This window comes from Microplitis demolitor, chromosome 2 (assembly GCF_026212275.2).
Source record: "Microplitis demolitor isolate Queensland-Clemson2020A chromosome 2, iyMicDemo2.1a, whole genome shotgun sequence".
In the NCBI taxonomy this organism is placed as follows: Eukaryota; Metazoa; Arthropoda; class Insecta; order Hymenoptera; family Braconidae; genus Microplitis; species Microplitis demolitor.
In genome coordinates, this window is record NC_068546.1 from 4,138,439 (window position 1) to 4,156,113 (window position 17,675).

The 17,675-nt window shown below is 30.5% G+C and overlaps 2 protein-coding genes across 2 annotated transcripts; one reads left to right on the plus strand and one right to left on the minus strand.

Moving 5' to 3' along the window:
• Positions 1–1,630: 1,630 nt before the first annotated feature.
• LOC103576954 (glycylpeptide N-tetradecanoyltransferase) lies at positions 1,631–8,253 on the minus strand. The gene is made up of 7 exons (XM_008557412.2): positions 8,072–8,253; positions 7,377–7,639; positions 5,547–5,757; positions 5,350–5,466; positions 4,708–5,059; positions 4,368–4,631; positions 1,631–2,058 (listed from the first exon to the last, which is right to left on the minus strand). Exons 1-7 carry the CDS (start codon positions 8,146–8,148, stop codon positions 1,900–1,902), a joined length of 1,443 nt encoding a protein of 480 aa, XP_008555634.1. The 5' UTR covers positions 8,149–8,253; the 3' UTR covers positions 1,631–1,899.
• Positions 8,254–15,731: 7,478 nt separating this feature from the next.
• On the plus strand, positions 15,732–16,553 carry LOC103576955 (hypothetical protein). Its single transcript, NM_001414803.1, has 2 exons — positions 15,732–16,023; positions 16,531–16,553. The coding sequence occupies exons 1-2, from the start codon at positions 15,732–15,734 to the stop codon at positions 16,551–16,553; spliced, it is 315 nt and encodes a 104-aa protein (NP_001401732.1).
• The last annotated feature ends 1,122 nt before the right edge of the window (positions 16,554–17,675 follow it).

Here is a 17,675-nt window from a genome sequence, read left to right on the forward strand (position 1 = left end):
TTATATGGAAATTTAAGTCTTACGGCTTTCCATGTGAAAATCCAGATATCTATGGTTTTCTACATGGATTCTTATATAAATCCATACACTCCTATTTTGATTCCTATAGATTCTTGCATAAACCCATACTGTTCTATACGGATTTCTAGGGCTTCCCATGCAATCCGACATGGATTTCGTTTTTATTGGGACTAGACTACAATGATTTTTCACGATCATGTTTAACATACACGTGTACGATCAAACAATCATATTCTACGGCAGCACACGGAAAACTTACGGCAACTATGTTTTATTTTGCAATTATACGGTAAGTTTACCATACAAAGGTCCTTTTTCCGAAACTTATCGGTATTTGACTGCATTTCACGGCGAATTGCCATGTAAAATATGATCGCGAAACATAATAACTCTGGCGGTCCTGAATCACGGTGTATTACGGTGAATCACCGTGAACGATCACCATGATGCTACCGTAATACACCGCGATGTTGCGGCGAATCACAGTAAATCGACGCGAGATCTCACCATGATGTAAATAAAGGCAATAAATTATGAAACCTCGATGGGGCAGCAGAATTTTACAAAAATTCACTTTGAATTACGGTGAATCTCCATAGTTTGATTACAGAACATTACCGTGGTTCACCGTGAATAGACGTGAATCACCGTGATTTTACCTCGAATCACCGTGAAAGCTCACCGTGATATCACGCACTCATTCTCGGTAATGTACGGTGATTCACTGCAATTTCACGGTAATTCACCGTAAATTACCGTGAATCACCGTAACTTCACCCTATTAGCGTGATTCGCCCTATATCACGGTGAATTATGACCGCTAGGAAATACGGAAACAATCGGGGAAATTCCGGTAGTTCGGTATTTTATACCATTTTTATTCCAGATCTCACCATAAAATTCAATTAATGTTATTTTACACTAAAGAAATTTGATGTTTTGGTTTTTCATGCCGTAACTCATATGAAATTACTTAAAAGAATAAACTCTATTTAATTATTATTATTATGATTATTGAGAAGTAATGGGAAAAAAAATTATATTCAAATAGTTAAATTTTATTAAAGTGATAAAATTTTATTTAATGACTCATTAACAATATTGTAAATGCACTTATTATTAATAAATATTCAACTCGGTAAGTACTAATAGCAGTCACAAAATAATCATTTCTATTAAAAATATTAAATCGGAGACTGAAATTTTTCACAGGATTCAGTTGATTTGTGCGGAAGTACGAATGTACGAGTTATTGATATTTTGTTAATTGCTAAATTAATTTTGTTAATTATTGCAGGAATAAAAAGGATCTATTTAAATTTACGGTCTTTTTAATTCTAAAAAAAATTGGAAAAATATTTTTAAAATTATAAAGGAAATAAAATTTTTTTTTTTAGGTTAACATGCAGTCAAAAATAATAAATTTTCTGATTACTGAATTACATTTTCTAGTAATTACTTGAAATAAATTATGTCTAAAAATTTTTTCTAATTTTTTATAATAATAAAAACAAATACGACATTAATTATAATTATTTATTTAATTACTAAAAAAAAAAAATTTCAAGATACATAAACTTTTTTTATTACAAAAAAAATTTTTTATCTACATCTTAAAAAAAAAATCCCAAAGGTCTAAACCCTAGAATATAAAATAAAATGAGCAACAAAAAAATATTTATTTTCTCTGGAACAAATTTCCATAACTGTCTAATCAAGCAACAGTTTTAACTTTTGTAACTTCAATTATTTTATTTTTATTTTCTTTTATTAAATTAAAAATAAAAGAAACACGTGAGTTGGGACTTGTGAATTCGAAAAAAAAAAAAAAAAATTATTTTATTGTGTGAATTTATTTTATTCATGGTATTAATTAGTCTACTGCAAGACCAATCCAATTTTGTTGGGTGTCATACTAGGACAGCGCCAATTGTAGAGGTAGTACTGAAGATTGCCGTCGCCAATACCAAATTTAAGATTTTCTAAAAATTCTTTATTATCCATTAGATCTAATGCATTGAACACATCAAAGTCCAGCTGTAATATATAAATAAATTATTATTTTTAATGCCATCAATAATTTTCATTTAACAGAAATTTATATACGACTGTTCATAAAATACGTCACGCAAAATTTTACCTCTTTAGATCCCCCCCCCCGCCATTATTACGCAAATATATGTATATAAATATTAATATATTTACAAATATGAAACGAATAACTTTCTATCGTAACAGAAATAAAAATTTAAAAAAAAAACCAAGAGAAAAATTTGCAAAATTGTTTGATGAGTTGCGAACGTCACGTTTTCTTAGACCCCCGATCCCTGACCCCCTTTATCAAGAACTCCGAGTGATGGAGTAAATTCGGATTGAAATAAAACTCACATTCACTTAAAATTTGCTTCCCGCCTTTTTTTATCCGCGAGAATTTCTCGCATCAAAATTTTTCACCACAAAAACTCTTGTAAATTAATTCACTCGAACAAAAATTAATTATGCGATACACCTTGACACCTATACAAAAATACCTATATCATGATTATCATCATTATATGTCTCTTACACACACCCAAGATATTATACCACCCGGCACAAGGTGTCCGGTCAAAATATAAAAAAAAAAATTTCCCATACAAAAATAACCATGCTAAAATACCATAAAACTAAAATATCCAATGACAAAAATAACCTGATACAAAAACCACTAAATACAAAAATAACCATAAAAATAAAAACTATATGCTAAAATATATAGTTAAGGTGGTTCGACCGAATCTAATGTAAAAAGGATTTTCCAACTTGAAGATTTAAAACTTAGTATACATGTAAAGAAGTACTTTGTCTATGTATTCTCAAAATTTGAATATGATCCACCGTCTAGTTTTTTAGAAAAAAAAATTTGTAATTGACGTTTTTAAAGTTCTTATAAACAGGCTCTTATGGCGGACAAGCTCCCGATATGACTTGTTCTTTTATTTTCATTATTAACTTCCCAAGTTTAAAAAATAAAAAACCACATGCCATAAACTTGAATATTTTTGGAATATGATAAGATTTTAACAATATAGTGTTACCGTTGTAATTATTTAAATAATTCAAGTTAAACTTTATTATTTAATCTCGTTCATCGATAGAGATAAATATTATTGAGGGTTTGGCAACATCGTGGAAGCAGCTGAGAGAAAAAACAAAGATAGAAATACATTAATAAGAGAGACGAGATTAGAAATAAATTTTTCCCGCTTTAATTTGAATATCGATGTGTAAGAGGTTAGAACGCGGTGTTGCCAAATCTTTTTATGAAATCATATGAGTCAAAAATAACCAAGTCATTTCATTACTTTCTTTAATTGAATAAGTAATAAATATTAATTTATGAATTCGTTATGTCATTATAAATTAAAATAATGAATTATTATAACTATTAGGAGAATTTAGCAAACAAAAAAATTCAAACACTACTTTGACTCACTAGTGTCGGTCGAACCTCCTTAACAATATCTGCATACATTAATATCCAATCGATAAGCTATAAATCTATCACTATCAATATAATGAAATGTGTAAAATTTTTTAGTGTATGAATTAGTTGATATATTGATGTGATATGGAATGGTGGCAATAAGTTTTTATTACCAGGTTATTATTGTATCTGATTATTTTTGTACTTAGATATTAATTACGAGGATATTATTGTGTCTGGTTATTTTTTTATGATGTTATTTTTGTAAATAGTCATTTTTGTATCAGGTTATTTTTGACTAGTTTTTATTGTGATGGTTATTAAAAACAGGGTACTTAGGACTGTAACCCTGGCACGATACCGCGAAGCTCTACTGCATTAATCGGTCTGGCTCTCGATTTAGCAACAAAATTAATTAATTTAATGTCTGTTAAATTTTACACTTCTTTATATTTGAACAAACTAATATTAAAATTTTAGACATACTAAAATAATTTGAAATTTCTTTTTTTTGTTAAAAAAAATGGCATCTGGCATATTATTATCAACAAGGAAAGTGTCTGACATTAATAATTTTTGTTTATAGTTTTTAAAAATTAGTGAAAAAAAAAGTTCTTCTTAAAATTATTTGAAAATTCAATATTTTCACCTGTTTAGGTGTTATGCGCAGTAGGGAACGCAACGACTACCAGCAACCAGATGACCCGCATAGTAATCGAGGGAGCGTAAAAAAAGACATATCAAAAAACTAGCTTTCGTAAAAATTCTCTCAAAAACGTTACTAGCTCTTAGACTAAGAAATTTATTCCCGACAAATTATTGCATGATAAAAAAGCGTACGTAATTTTTTTAGTGTCTTATGGGAAGTAATTAAACTTACGTTTCTAGCTGAAATTAATGCATCAGTCATGAGCTCAACCCATGGGGTTTTAGTAGAAACATTGTAAAAACTATAGGCAGCGCGCAATGTTTTATGCACTTGGTGATGCATTACTGAGCTTGGCAATGTATAATAACTCACTAAGTCTGTTATTTTACCATCATTTTCGACAATGAAACTGTTTATTATACCGTCCTGCGGTAAAAACCAGTGTCGAAATTCGTCTTTTGTAAAAACTGGCGCCAAGTCAAATTTCTCGAGGTACTTGAATAGTAAAAAAAAAGTTATAAGTATTTATGACAATAGAAATAGTAATAATAATAAAAGGAAAGTGAATTACCTCGTTGAGTAACTTATGGGCACGATTGACATCACGTTCTTCCAACTTTCTGTATCCTGGAGTTCGTGGATGTTCGGGTAATTTATAAAATTTAAGAGTTCTTTGCATTGTCATGTTACGCGACAAGTGAGAAAATTTAATCTCAATCAGCTTCTTTGGGTTCAATGAGCGATGCCAGTAACGACAAGTCGCGATTGGTTTTGGCAGAACGACACCAGCCGTATAAACGGCTTGAAATATACCTTGTAAGTTGACTCGCCTTGTTATTTCACGAATCAGTACTGGCGCGACTCGTTTTGATCGTAATTTTTTGTGCACACACAAGAAATTTATTTCCACCATTTTTTGTGTACTGTAAAAATGAATAAATTATTTATATTTAAGAAAAAGTCGACGAATGTCAATTAAAAAATTTCGATCTAACAAAATTGGGTTCAAATTGTTCCTTAATAAATTATCTATATGCAATTTAAAAAGTGTAGAAATAGTTTTGTGAGTAAAATAGTCAGAAAAAAAAAACGTTGATAAATCACCTTCAGCGCTTCGCGCTTGAGGCGTGCAATAAATATATCGATTTAATTGGAGATATCAATTAAAAATTAAATTTATTGTTGAGGTTAGAAAAAAAAATTAAATAATTACTGATCATAAACTCGTAGTGTTGCTGGTATTGCTGATATAAAACCAACCAAACGTCCACTTTTAGATACACGGACACCACAGTGCCATTCTTTACACCAACCAGGTGGTTGCAATGCCCTTTAATAAAATATAAATCAATAGTATATCAAACATTATTAATATGAAAATGTATATAAGAAATAATAAATGTAATTTACCATTTTAAAAAGTTTTGAGGATAATCAAATCGAAACATGGCGTCATCATCCTCGACATAGTTTTCTGATAGTAAAGTATAGAGTTCAGCGAGAACAAGTGGGTCGTCAAGATTTAAAGTATCCCATTGAAAATCAGCTGGCAATGAATAAGGTTCTGGCCTTATTAATGTTTTGTTCGGTTCAATCGGCTCGTTTATTGATATTTTTTCATCTATAATTTATAATTATTAATATTTTCATATTTTTAAGATATCTTTTTTTTTCGCCGCACGAGTCAAAAATTAATCTGTTTCGGATGGCTACAAATTAGGGTGGCCAAAAAAACCGGCTTTAATTTTTTCAAGGGTCATATGAAAATTCTTTGGGTCGCTAAAAAATTAAAAAAATTTCCAAAATTATTGAAATTCGGATTTTTTTATTCTCATTTGTTTTTTTCGGCGTTCTCGAGCGACCTTTGGATATGAATAATAAAACATCGATTTTTCTATTATCAATTTGTATCATAATTGATAAAATATAACCCGAGACATACTTTTTATTTTTTAATTCAATTTTTAGAATTTTTTGATATTTGAGTCCTACCCAATTTTATTGTCCAAGATTGTTTAGTATATTTTCGGTTATGCAAAAGTTAGATTTTAGTTGGATGACAATTAGGTTATAAAAAAATTTAAAAATGAGCTAAAATTTTCAGCGTGTTAATTTTACAAATATAAAATATTTCTGCTAGAAAAAAAATATTCAAAAAAAGATACGAATTTCAATAAGTTTCGGAATTTTCAAAATTTGTGAGCGATTTTCTAAAAATTTTTTAGATGAGACAAAAAAAAATTGTCGATTTTTCGGACTACCCTACTCCAGATATTAGAACTCAATATCAATGCGTAATAAAAAAAAGAGCCATCCGGCCTTACCCGGAATGGAAAGGTAGATTTCTTATGTAAATACAATAAAGCTGCAATAGTGTAATTAATACTTATTTTGTAAGCTTAAACATGAATTTCAAGGAAAAGGGTTATGCCTTATCATTTAGAAGTTATTAGAGGACTAAGCTGCAAAAATAAGCTTTTTTTATTTTTTGTGAAATTTTCGATATCATCAAACTGTTAGAAATGCTTCAAAAAATAAAGTATTACAGTGAAAATTAAAGCTATTCGTTCAAATTTTAAGATACTTTTTACAGAATTGAGTTATCATTTTCAGTTTAAAAGTTATTTTAGGATAAAGCCAGAAAATTCATTTTTATGAAAACCAGAAAAAATTTCAAACACCCACAACTTCCAAACTAATCAACTGATTCAGCTCATCTTTGAACTTGCTCAAGGTAATCGTCCAATAAATAAGTGTATAAAATTTTATTAAGATCCGTTTATAATTGTGGGCGCGATCGTGATGACAAGGCGCGTTATATTGTATACATACATACATACATATATAAACTTTTGAGCGGATGGTATTTTTTGACTCGTCTAGGTAAAATAAGATATATGGTGGCAAAATTCTTTGATAATTCGATCATGAGACCCATTGCAATAGGTCGATTTCTAAAGAAATTTACCTAAAAATACAGTGCGTAGTATAGAATGAAATATTTCAGATTTCCGATGTCTATTAGTTAAAATTAAAAAATATTTCTCACATTTTAATAATATCACATAAATAGTAAAAATAATTTTACAAAATTTCAAAACTTTGATATTCAATAAAAATTATTTTCAAAGTACTGAGTGACAAAAATGTTTTATTAATTTTAAATTTCCTAAGCGGGAAGTTAAAAATTTTTCTGAAAAAAATTCATACGTTAAAGAAATAGACTAATAATAAAATTACCCATTTTAGGTACCGGCTGTGTACTCCAAAATTGGTAAGTTTTCTGCATGGCCTCTTCTTGTGTTTTAGCCGGTTTGTGCTGCATCTTAAAGACCTCCATGGCCAACTGTATTTCTTTTATCGAAAAACAAGCACCAGGTACCTCACCCGATGCATTTGTCGTCGTCGTGGTTTCCGAACTGGTCATTGTCGGACTTATCAATTGATTGTTATCATTTGAGTTAACTGTCTGATTTTTTTTCTTCCGGTCACGTTTTTTCGAGCTAAATAAATATTTTATGATTAACCATCAATTTTAATCATAATTAATAAATAAATATACTCATTAACTAATTTTAATTCCAATAAAAAAAATTAAATCAATTTTAAAATTCAAATAATTTTTAGTTCCCGCCAGTGGATTCAAAAATACCAACACAGAAATAATTAACTAATTACTCGAAAATAAATAAAAAAAAAAGGTTAATAATAATTTTCATGAATCATACATATATAAATTTATCAGCTAGTGATAAAAAATGTTTATTTTTTTTATTAAGTTGAATGACAAAATAATTTTTCGAAGCCGGGCAAAGGGCGTGAGTAAAAATGTTTATAAAAATATTAATTATTGCATACAAAAAATTAAAATTAATATTATTTATACATAATATATATTTGTATATATTTATTCTAAGTTATATGACCATAAATACCTTTTACTTTTAGCGTTTTTATCATGATTGTCTTCTTTTTTAATTTCACGATCCACAACTCGACTCTTATCCTCCATCTTTATTATAGATTTTAACTATTATATATTATACATAGATGTATATATAACAAAATGTATAGTTAGATAGTGGAGAAAATGAGTTGAGGCTGCGCAAAGGGCATATTTCCGGTCACATCGCAGTCATACACAAATTACTAGGTTAAATTGTTATTATTATTATATATTTTTTGTTTGTTTGGTTGGCACTGACAATCGATAGTTTAAAAAAACCCCGCGAATTTTAAAATTTTTAAAAATAGTCTTAGAGTTTCGCGAAAGTTTACTTTCATTTTCCTGTCTAATTACGGGGGTGAATTTCGGGCAGATTGGATTTCAAGTTTGATGCGCAGATGCCACTTCAATATGACAGCGAAGATGTCAACTTTTGTTCAGTTTTCTGATTACAATATGGAAGTACTGTGAAAGTACAAATACTGCGCAAATTGACAGAAAATTCAGAGAACTTGTTCTTCGACTTTTTGCTGTCAATTTGCAATCAGATTCCGACCGCAGATTTTTGAAGTCAAGTTGATGACAATTTGCTGTCAACAGTGAATATCAGGTGAGAGAAAATAATATAGTTGATAATATTGATGACAGATGGCGTACTATGGAAGTTTTATTGAATATTTTTGCGCTTGATTAGATTTTTGAATTTATTCACCCCTAAAAGTCCGACGTATCCCGGTTTTCCCTACATCTATGGTTTTATTAATCAATAACTTGTTACATGTAATAGTTTTACTATATTTGAAAATCGATACAAGATCGATTTCTTAAAATTTTGACTAGTGTTTCTACCCTACGTTTGTGCGAAAAACCGGAAGATGAAAATCAAATGCAATTTCGGCAGAAAGACACAAAGAAATTGGTATCAGATGGTAAATTTCGATAATTTTAGATTTAATGTCTAGAATATCGAACTCAAATTTGGTTTAATTTAAATTTGAATGTAACCTTAACTCTCTTGATCCACAGGTAGTTCTCAAAAGTTCAAATTTGAAAATAATTTTGGTACAAAATTTATAATAAATGAATCTTAGTTTATTTGAGACATAAATGAATAGTCAGATGGTTCTGCTCTTAAGGTATTACATGTAAGTTTTATAATTACTAACTTTACAATTAACTTTGAGTAAAGCTTAGTTGTTTCTATTACACGAAGAAAAAAAAGGATTTTTTGGCGCAAAAGATTTTTACTTTCCCAAAAAAATTTGTGTCTTCAGTTCATAGTGCACAATATTTTCTGCGCCAAAGAATTTTTTTTCTTTTCTATGTAGAAATGAAAAAAGAAAATGATTCTAGAAAGAGGCTTAGCTCATAAAGCGTACAATTATTTTTCTCTTACAACATTAACGTTTTTTGTTCACTATGATGCCCTCTAATAGGAAAAGCCATAAAAAGTCCGAGGAATAATTTATTTTTTGAGTTGAGACCCATATTAGAATTGGGTGGAGATGAGTGGACATGGGTGAAGATGACATTCTATCAAGAGTTGCCTGTAACTTTGCTCCTGTTGGGGATAACCAATTACAACATGAACGTTTTTTGTTTATTATGATTCCCTTTAGTAGGAAAAGCCATAAAAAGTCCAAGGAATAATTTATTTTTTGAGTTGAGACCCATATTAGAATTGAGTGAAGATGAGTGGACATGGGTGAAGATGATTTTCTATCAATAGTTGCCTGTTACTTTGTTCCTGTTGGGAATAACTAATTACAACATTTACGTTTTTTGTTTATCATGATGCCCTCTAGTAGGAAACGCCCTAAAAAGACCGGTAAATAATTTATTTCTTGAGTTGTGATCTATATTAGGATAAATTAGGATTACTGAAGATAAATGAGGATGACATAATTGGAAACTCATATTTAAAAACCGCTTGTTTATCAATGATTTTCGATTCTTATACTTATAAACTTTGTCATCAAGTTAGAGTTTGAAAAGCTCATAAAAAATAATCGCATGCAATAAAATTTTCGAGCTCGACGAGCTTGAATATATAGTCACATTATTATTTTCGAGCTTTTTGAGCTCGAAAACAGCGGGAAGCTTTGGGGCTGGCTCGCATGGTCAACTGACGCCTGGATTTTTTATTATCATAATAAGTGAAATAAAAATTTTATAAAATGAACAGTTTCGTAAGGAATATTTTGATCGAGGAAGTTTTCAAAGACCCTTGTCTTTCATTTTATGAAATCAAATTATTCATTTTTTTCAATGCAAAAAAAATTCGCTTTTTATTCAGAATTTTTCCGTTGTTTACTTTTCCAGAGTTTTATGTTGTAATGGCCGTGAAATACTAAGTAAAATGGCGCCATAAGAAAACTTTCTTAGTGTCTATGATGTGTCCCGGCCAAAAACTTAGCTCAGTACTCTTACTAAGAACTTGGTTCGCCCGAACATGTCCATTGGTCAGTATCTTGTATATTATACATCAGTTCTTGGTTCTAAAGAATTATTCCTCTTTACAATATTTTTTTTCGACCACTCATACTTATCAGAATTCTTAACTTTTTTCAACAATCCTTCCTCATTCTTAACATACTTATAAAAATCAGTACAACTCATATTATAATTAAAAACACACTGTACAATGCTCTCAATAGTCTCAATTGACAAACAATTTCGTTCCTTAGTCCATTGAGCGGCAATTAACGAAAACACACGTTCAACATTAGCGTTATGTCCAGGAATTGCGAACAAATACTGGCATATTTTAAATAAATTTTTTTTCTTATCGACATTATCAGTAGATTTAAAAAAATCTATCCATCTATCGTGAACATTTTTTTCCTTCCACTCGGCGTTATCCATTTTACTCTCAAAAAATTCTTCCAAACACATAACCTCGTCCAAACAATCATCAATTTCAATACCGCGTTCTCTCAAATAAACAATCGTCTTTTCCACCTCTTGCTTTTTAGGCGCGTAATTCAAATTCATCCACATAAATATTTCAAATTTTTCCAACGGTTTCAGCCAATCGTCCAAATACTTAATAGCAGTTGCGAAAAAATTATCAACCTCTTCATCAAATAAATGAATTTCAGCTTTGAACAAATCTTTCAATTTATTATAAATTTGTTTTGTACGTTTTCCATAAATTTTATTTATCTTACGACTGTCTAAACACGTTCTAACGTCATTTAACTGTTTTTTAACCTCAACAATTGTCATTTTACTTTGCTCTATTTTGCCAATTTTTTTTTGCATCATCAACAACTGCGTTGATAAAAAAACTATATACAATTCAGCCAGAGGATTTGAAAAAAAATTTCGCAAATAATTAACTTCAGAAGTAGATTGAGTGTCTCGAAAAAAATCACTCAATGGCGTCCATAGTTTTATGATGCGCTCGATAGCGGGCACCAGTGTCAACCATCTACTCCTTGAATGGGACAGTATCGACATATAATTAACATTAGATGCAATACAAAATAATTTTAAACGTTCAATTCTACTATTTTTAATTGAAAAATATTTAAATAATTTAATAACTATTATTTCAATGTCAATTGACAATACATCAGCAGCTGTTGATGCTGTATTATGTAAAATATGTGCCGGACAACCTATGCCTTCGATATCGCGCCCTAAATCTGTCTTCAAATGACTGAATACGTTATTTTTAGTCTGTCGTAATTTATTACCGAAATTAGTATTTGTATTGTCAGCGCCGAATGCAACAACTTTATCTAGTGGTATTTTACAATTATCTAGTGTCGTAATACAAAATTTTGTTATCGTTTCTGATAATTCATTGGCCAGTTTTTTAATCCCAAGCAATTTTATTTTCAATCCACTTGTCTGAGTAAAATATTGCATCAACAATGGAAATAATTTAATTGATTTATAATTACTTGAATCTGTCATAATACCACAGAATTCAACGTCATTTTCAAAATCCCGCTGAATTTGGTTTATTGAATGTGGAGCTAAAATACGTTTTATTATTGCTGTCGCTTTAGTGCGTGCTGTTGATTGTCTGGCTGCTATATTTGAATCTGGATACATCAGAATATTTAATTTAGTATCACAGTCAAGTGATTTAAATGACTGATGATGACGTACTATTTTGTAGGCAGTTGTCAATTCGACGGCACTTATTAATTTGTTTTCATTATTTATCAAATAATTATCTTTTACCGTTTTTATTTCAGCTATTGTTTTTTTATCTGATAATAATGAGCAGGATTGATGCTTACGTGTTTTAACGTGGTCACGGACACTCGATTTGCCGGCATGGCTTACGGTGATATAGCTATTACAAAGACGACAGTATGCCTCGTAATCATTACGACCTTTTTTAACAAATGGCCATTGTCTTGAATAGTCATTATTAAAGTGACACTTTCGTTTAGGCATTGAAATTATTTTTTTAATTTGTCCGGATTAAAACTGGACTGATGGCAAGCTTACATTAAATAATATGTTCAAGCAAATTTTATTTTATGCGTTTTATTGATGTGGACAAAATATAAATCAGCTTGATGATAAATTAATTAATGTTATTATAGATTTCAAAATGACAGCCCGGGTAAAAAACTTTATACATTAATAAATGTAATGTTTTTTTATATATATGATCATACATGAAAAAAAAATAATCGGTAGTAGCTACCGATTAGTTTTGTCCGGATATATAATGACATACAATTATACATAATCGTGTTAATTTTCAGAAAAGAGCTTTAGAATAGACGCATTCTAAAAGGCAAAGTTATAGATCAAATTGAACGGAATATAGTATAGTGCCAGATAGCTCAACTGGTCGAGCACTCGGCGCGATACCGACATGGTCTGGGTTCGATTCCCAGTTCGGGCTATCTATGTTTTTCTCAATTTATCTATAAATTGTCTTATTGAGAAGGTTTGCATGTTTTAGGTTTCCACTATATTAAATTGGTACTAAATATATAAAAAAAAGAGCTTTTTTAATCCCTGAAAACTGGAAAATGTCTAAATATAAGTAATTATATATACAATCATATGTAATTATATTGAGCCAATTTTGACATATTTTTATTAGAGTGTTTAAAAAAATCGACTTTTTTTTTTCTTGAAGAACATTGAAAAATCGACAGAGTATCTCTAGACAAAGACCCTGTTAAAATATGAGACAATATTAATATTTAAAGGTGGCGATTCACGATTTTCTATTTCCCATTTAAATAACATGGGAAAAAAAAAATTTTAAGTTTGGAATTTTTTACCTCGGCGATGGCTTATTGAACAGATAAGTTCAGGACATAATTTGCCGAGAATTAAACGCTCTACAAAAAATAGTCTTTTACTATTTTTTGATAAATCCATCCGTTCAAAAGTTATCTGAGCTCGAAGTCAAGTTAGAGTAAATTTCAAGATCATTTTATTTTTCCGGCGAAACTATCAGACTTATCATAAAATGTCATATAATCTTTTTTGTAGACAATTTTATTTCTTACAAATTAGTATTGATTAATTTTTTTGGAATTCCGCATTGTTTTATAGTTATTTCTATTTTAATGCCAAGCTCCAAAAAAAATAGTGTTCTGATCGATTTTAAGAACTTGGCATTAAAATCGTGAATCGCCACCTTTAAATATTAATATTAAGGTCTCATATTTTAACAGGGTCTTTGTCTAGAGATACTCTGTCGATTTTTCAATGTTCTTCGAGAAAAAAAAAAACAAGCTGATTTTTTTACTCTAATTTTTATATATAATTCCATGGTTTTTTTTTTTCACCCGGGTGAAATAAGCTAGTAGATTTTGAAAGTTGTTTATGATTTGTTTAGGCGTTACACGAAAGTAAGTCATCATTTAATTGTTATTGTTGATCATTTGAAGTTTAAGATACGAGGAAGTAATTATCCTGGCAATTGGCAAGTGTATTTTAACGATTTCAAAAAAAATATGTGAGTCTATATAAATAAATAAAAATATTTAATATACTTATTGAGAAGCTAATTTCATACATAACGTTGTAAGAAATATATTGTATTGCACAACTCAATTGCGAAGCAATGATATGTGTTATGGTAATGCTTACTGGGTCCCAGTTGATTCACTTATGTTAAAAACATATTGACAGTTCATCCCTTATTAAGAGAAACAATTCAAAACAATTAAGAAAAAAAAAATTTTAATACTTTTGAATCGCTCTTCTTATGGGCATTTAACATTGCAAATCGTTTCGAATCGTTTCTTTTAATCAGGGGCATCATTTGAAAGATAATTTCGTAATGATTTAAACAAACACAATTTTAAGTCACTTTTTTTAAAAAATAATGATTAAAATATCATATAGCTGGGGCTCGTAAGCTAATAGTAATATAAAATGAATGTAATTACATCGCGATAATATTATATATATACATATAATTTTTTTTACGAGATCTAATGTATCATTATTTTATAACTGTTCACAAATGATCCGGAATTGGCTGAAGTAACGTTCATTTATTTATAACGAGCTACGTCGTAGACTTGAATTGATAGCACTAGTATGAGAGGTTATGGTGTATCATCCACGAGAACGTTCGAATAACCTTTGACTCTCGTCGTAGATTCAAGTCTAAAGTCCTTCCAGAAAGTAAGTCACCGTCGGGAATTGACGGAAACTTTCGGTTTATCACATTAATATGTAGTAACGATGTGATAATCGATATTAGAGACTGTCTCTATTTTCTATGGACGTGAGATTAGACTTTTTTTACTAACAGAGGGAGTGAAAACCAACAGCGATTTACTCTTTGATAGTACTTAGCTTAATAGATTCTTTTGAGCAACATGCTCATAACCGGAGTGCAGACAGGTTAACTGTTCTAAATAACGTCATTTCGCTGAATTAAAATTGCGTAATAAATATGTCACTCATTTTGATTGGCAATTGTAGGTATTGACATCGGACCTTGTTTGTAACACTAGGGTTGAACGTAAAATGTCATCATAATTTTAGATGTCATTTTAAATAGTTAATATTATCAGTCATGAAAATGTGTATTGATGGTACAGTGTGAGCTTCAATTTCACAAAATTTTGCACTCTTCGAATGCGAAGCACAGAGGTAGTGCTCTATTGTGGCCAAACTTAGAAGTCAGGTTGTCGTCAACTTAAATCATCTCCTCAATTTTTTTGTCTAATTATAGGGGAAGGGAGGAGGGGCAAAATGGGCCCCTAAAATATGGAGTGCCTCGAATTATTTGGAGGCGAAATGGGTCCCCAAACGTTTAGGAGCCCATTTTGCCCTTTCCCTATAAAGATACAATTCCTTGTATAGTAATAAGATTACAGAATAAATGTTATAGTCAACATTTGATAAAATTACAAAGATAGTCGATATAAAAAAATATTATGATCATGAGCTCGTGGTCGCAAGCCCTTACTCGAAAGTTAATCAAAGTCAATAATCGATTATTGAACAATCTAAAATCTTTGTCGGAATGGTATATATGAGCGTGTTCGTACCATACTAACTTCAATACTATCTTGAGACTACTGGTACTAAACAGAAGTCCGAAGTTGTTTATCTGTCACTTGAGTACAGTAGCAGCTTTTGTCGGAAAAGTGACAATAAATCAGTCAACTAAATAATTAACTAATTATCAAAAGTACATTATGTCTTCATCACAATCGCCTTCAACGTCATCTTTGTCGCATAAGAATAGATCAATGTGCATAGTGCCTAAAGAGTGGAAATACTACTCACCAGAGACAGTAAATGATGCCTTATATAAAAACATCAATAACCACTGGAATAATTACGGGAAAGTAGAGGGCACTGTTGTGCAAATTGGTGATGTAGCAGCGAGATTAGAGTACCAGAACGACCGCTTTTGGATGCGCAGATACGGAGATCCACGAAGCAAACCACATCCCAGAGAATATTCTTTGACTTATTTAGAGCATTGTAAGTGTCCACGTCAATAGTTTCATTGTGTTACTTAGCTTGCCGTTCATGTCTTCGTTTCTAGATCTTGTATTAGGATTTATGTACAGTCATTGAAGTTATTGGATGACATAGAATATTGTAAAAAATTCAGACTTCACAGTGTGGTGTAAATGATTCGGTGTGAAAGTTCCACGATGCACAGTAGTAAATTTTTGGCCGTGTGAATTAAAATAATCATACCATCTACGGAGGGGGGGGGGGAAGGTTATTATAGCATAGTAAAAATTTTCTATAATAACTTTTCTGCCCTCCGGCCGGAAAGTGTCAACTTTCGGGCTGCTGCCCTGAATGAAGTTCCGGCTACGTCGAGCGGAAAAATAGTATACGCACCTTGGCCGATAAAAAGAAAGCCTCAGACTACATGTTTGTTAGCCTCGGCCAACAATTACATGTGATCTGAGACTTTTTTTATTTTACTGGCCTAGGTATGTAATATACTATTAATTGTAAAATAATAAAAAAAAGATATCCTGCCAGTTAACGATTAAAAATGGTGTGAAAGATAACACTCACCCCGTGTTAAAAATACAGCTTCCATAATTCGTACCTAAAAAATTTCACATCGTCAATTCACACCGAGGACATCATGTAAAATCCTTGAGGACCACTTTCACACCAAAAATATATTAGAGTGTATATTTCAAAAGTTGTTTTGTACTTTTTTCACAATTTAGTGGTGTAGTGTTACCTATTAATAAATATATCATTAATTTGAAAATTTAGTTTATTTTTATTACTACAACTCCCCTAAAGCAACCAGCTTGATGATTATTGGGAATTTTCTGAAGTCATTGTAGTAAACAAAAAGGTGCGCAAAACTATATGGACCCTAAAAAATACTAAAATATGACAGATTTCGTAAAAGTTCAAAGTCGGATTCAGACTTTGTTATTGCTTAGTTAAAATACATTTTTTTCTAGGATTCGTTACTTTGGCATACCAAGATCGACAAGAGATGTATGATAGTAAACTTACCACCAACCATAATTACAATTGAGTATATTTTGGTATCAATTGAGGTCAACGACATTTATTGAGAGCATAGCTGTTTAAATTTTCTGAACTTGACCTCTAATAATAAATCAATCGGCTCTTGAAATTGTCAACAACTCAATTCTATTGATCAGGTTGCACTTGACAATAATATAAGTGTTAAGTGGATTCTTCTACACGTGTTGCTTTTTCAACGAATTATTAATAAATATGTCAATATGTGGGACTTGATTTTAAGGAGCACTTTCAATCAATTCATAGTTCAAAAACATAGATATATAAACTCAGAGTAGAAGAAAATAGTTTATTTATTTAAAGTATTTCAAGTAACTTCCGACAGCGGTTAAAGTCAAGTTCACATTAATTAGGCCTTACAATGCAGGTATAGTGATACTAGTCTGATGATGATTCTAAGAAGCTAGTAGTTTCTGTAGCCTCAGATTCTAGTGATGAGCCACGTCGATCGCCTTTCGACTTGGGGACTAAGTAATTCGAAGATTTTGATTGTAACAACTTCATAAATAACTCTGTCGATTCATCGTCTGCGATTTTACTGATAGTTTCCAGACGCCGAGAAGCTATTGAAGCCGCTTCGATTTTAGGACTATCAGTTCGTT

Excerpts from the sequence above, each read along its gene's own strand:
- LOC103576954 (XM_008557412.2), bottom strand. The coding sequence starts at position 8,148 with ATGGAGGATAAGAGTCGAGTTGTGGATCGTGAAATTAAAAAAGAAGAC. Across the intron at positions 5,060-5,349 it reads ACACTACGAGTTTATGATCA|TACACAAAAAATGGTGGAAA; the intron begins GTAATTATTTAA and ends TCATTTTTACAG. Across the intron at positions 2,059-4,367 it reads CATTAATTTCAGCTAGAAAC|CTGGACTTTGATGTGTTCAA; the intron begins GTAAGTTTAATT and ends TATATATTACAG.
- LOC103576955 (NM_001414803.1), top strand. The coding sequence starts at position 15,732 with ATGTCTTCATCACAATCGCCTTCAACGTCATCTTTGTCGCATAAGAAT. Across the intron at positions 16,024-16,530 it reads TTTGACTTATTTAGAGCATT|ATATCCTGCCAGTTAACGAT; the intron begins GTAAGTGTCCAC and ends AATAAAAAAAAG.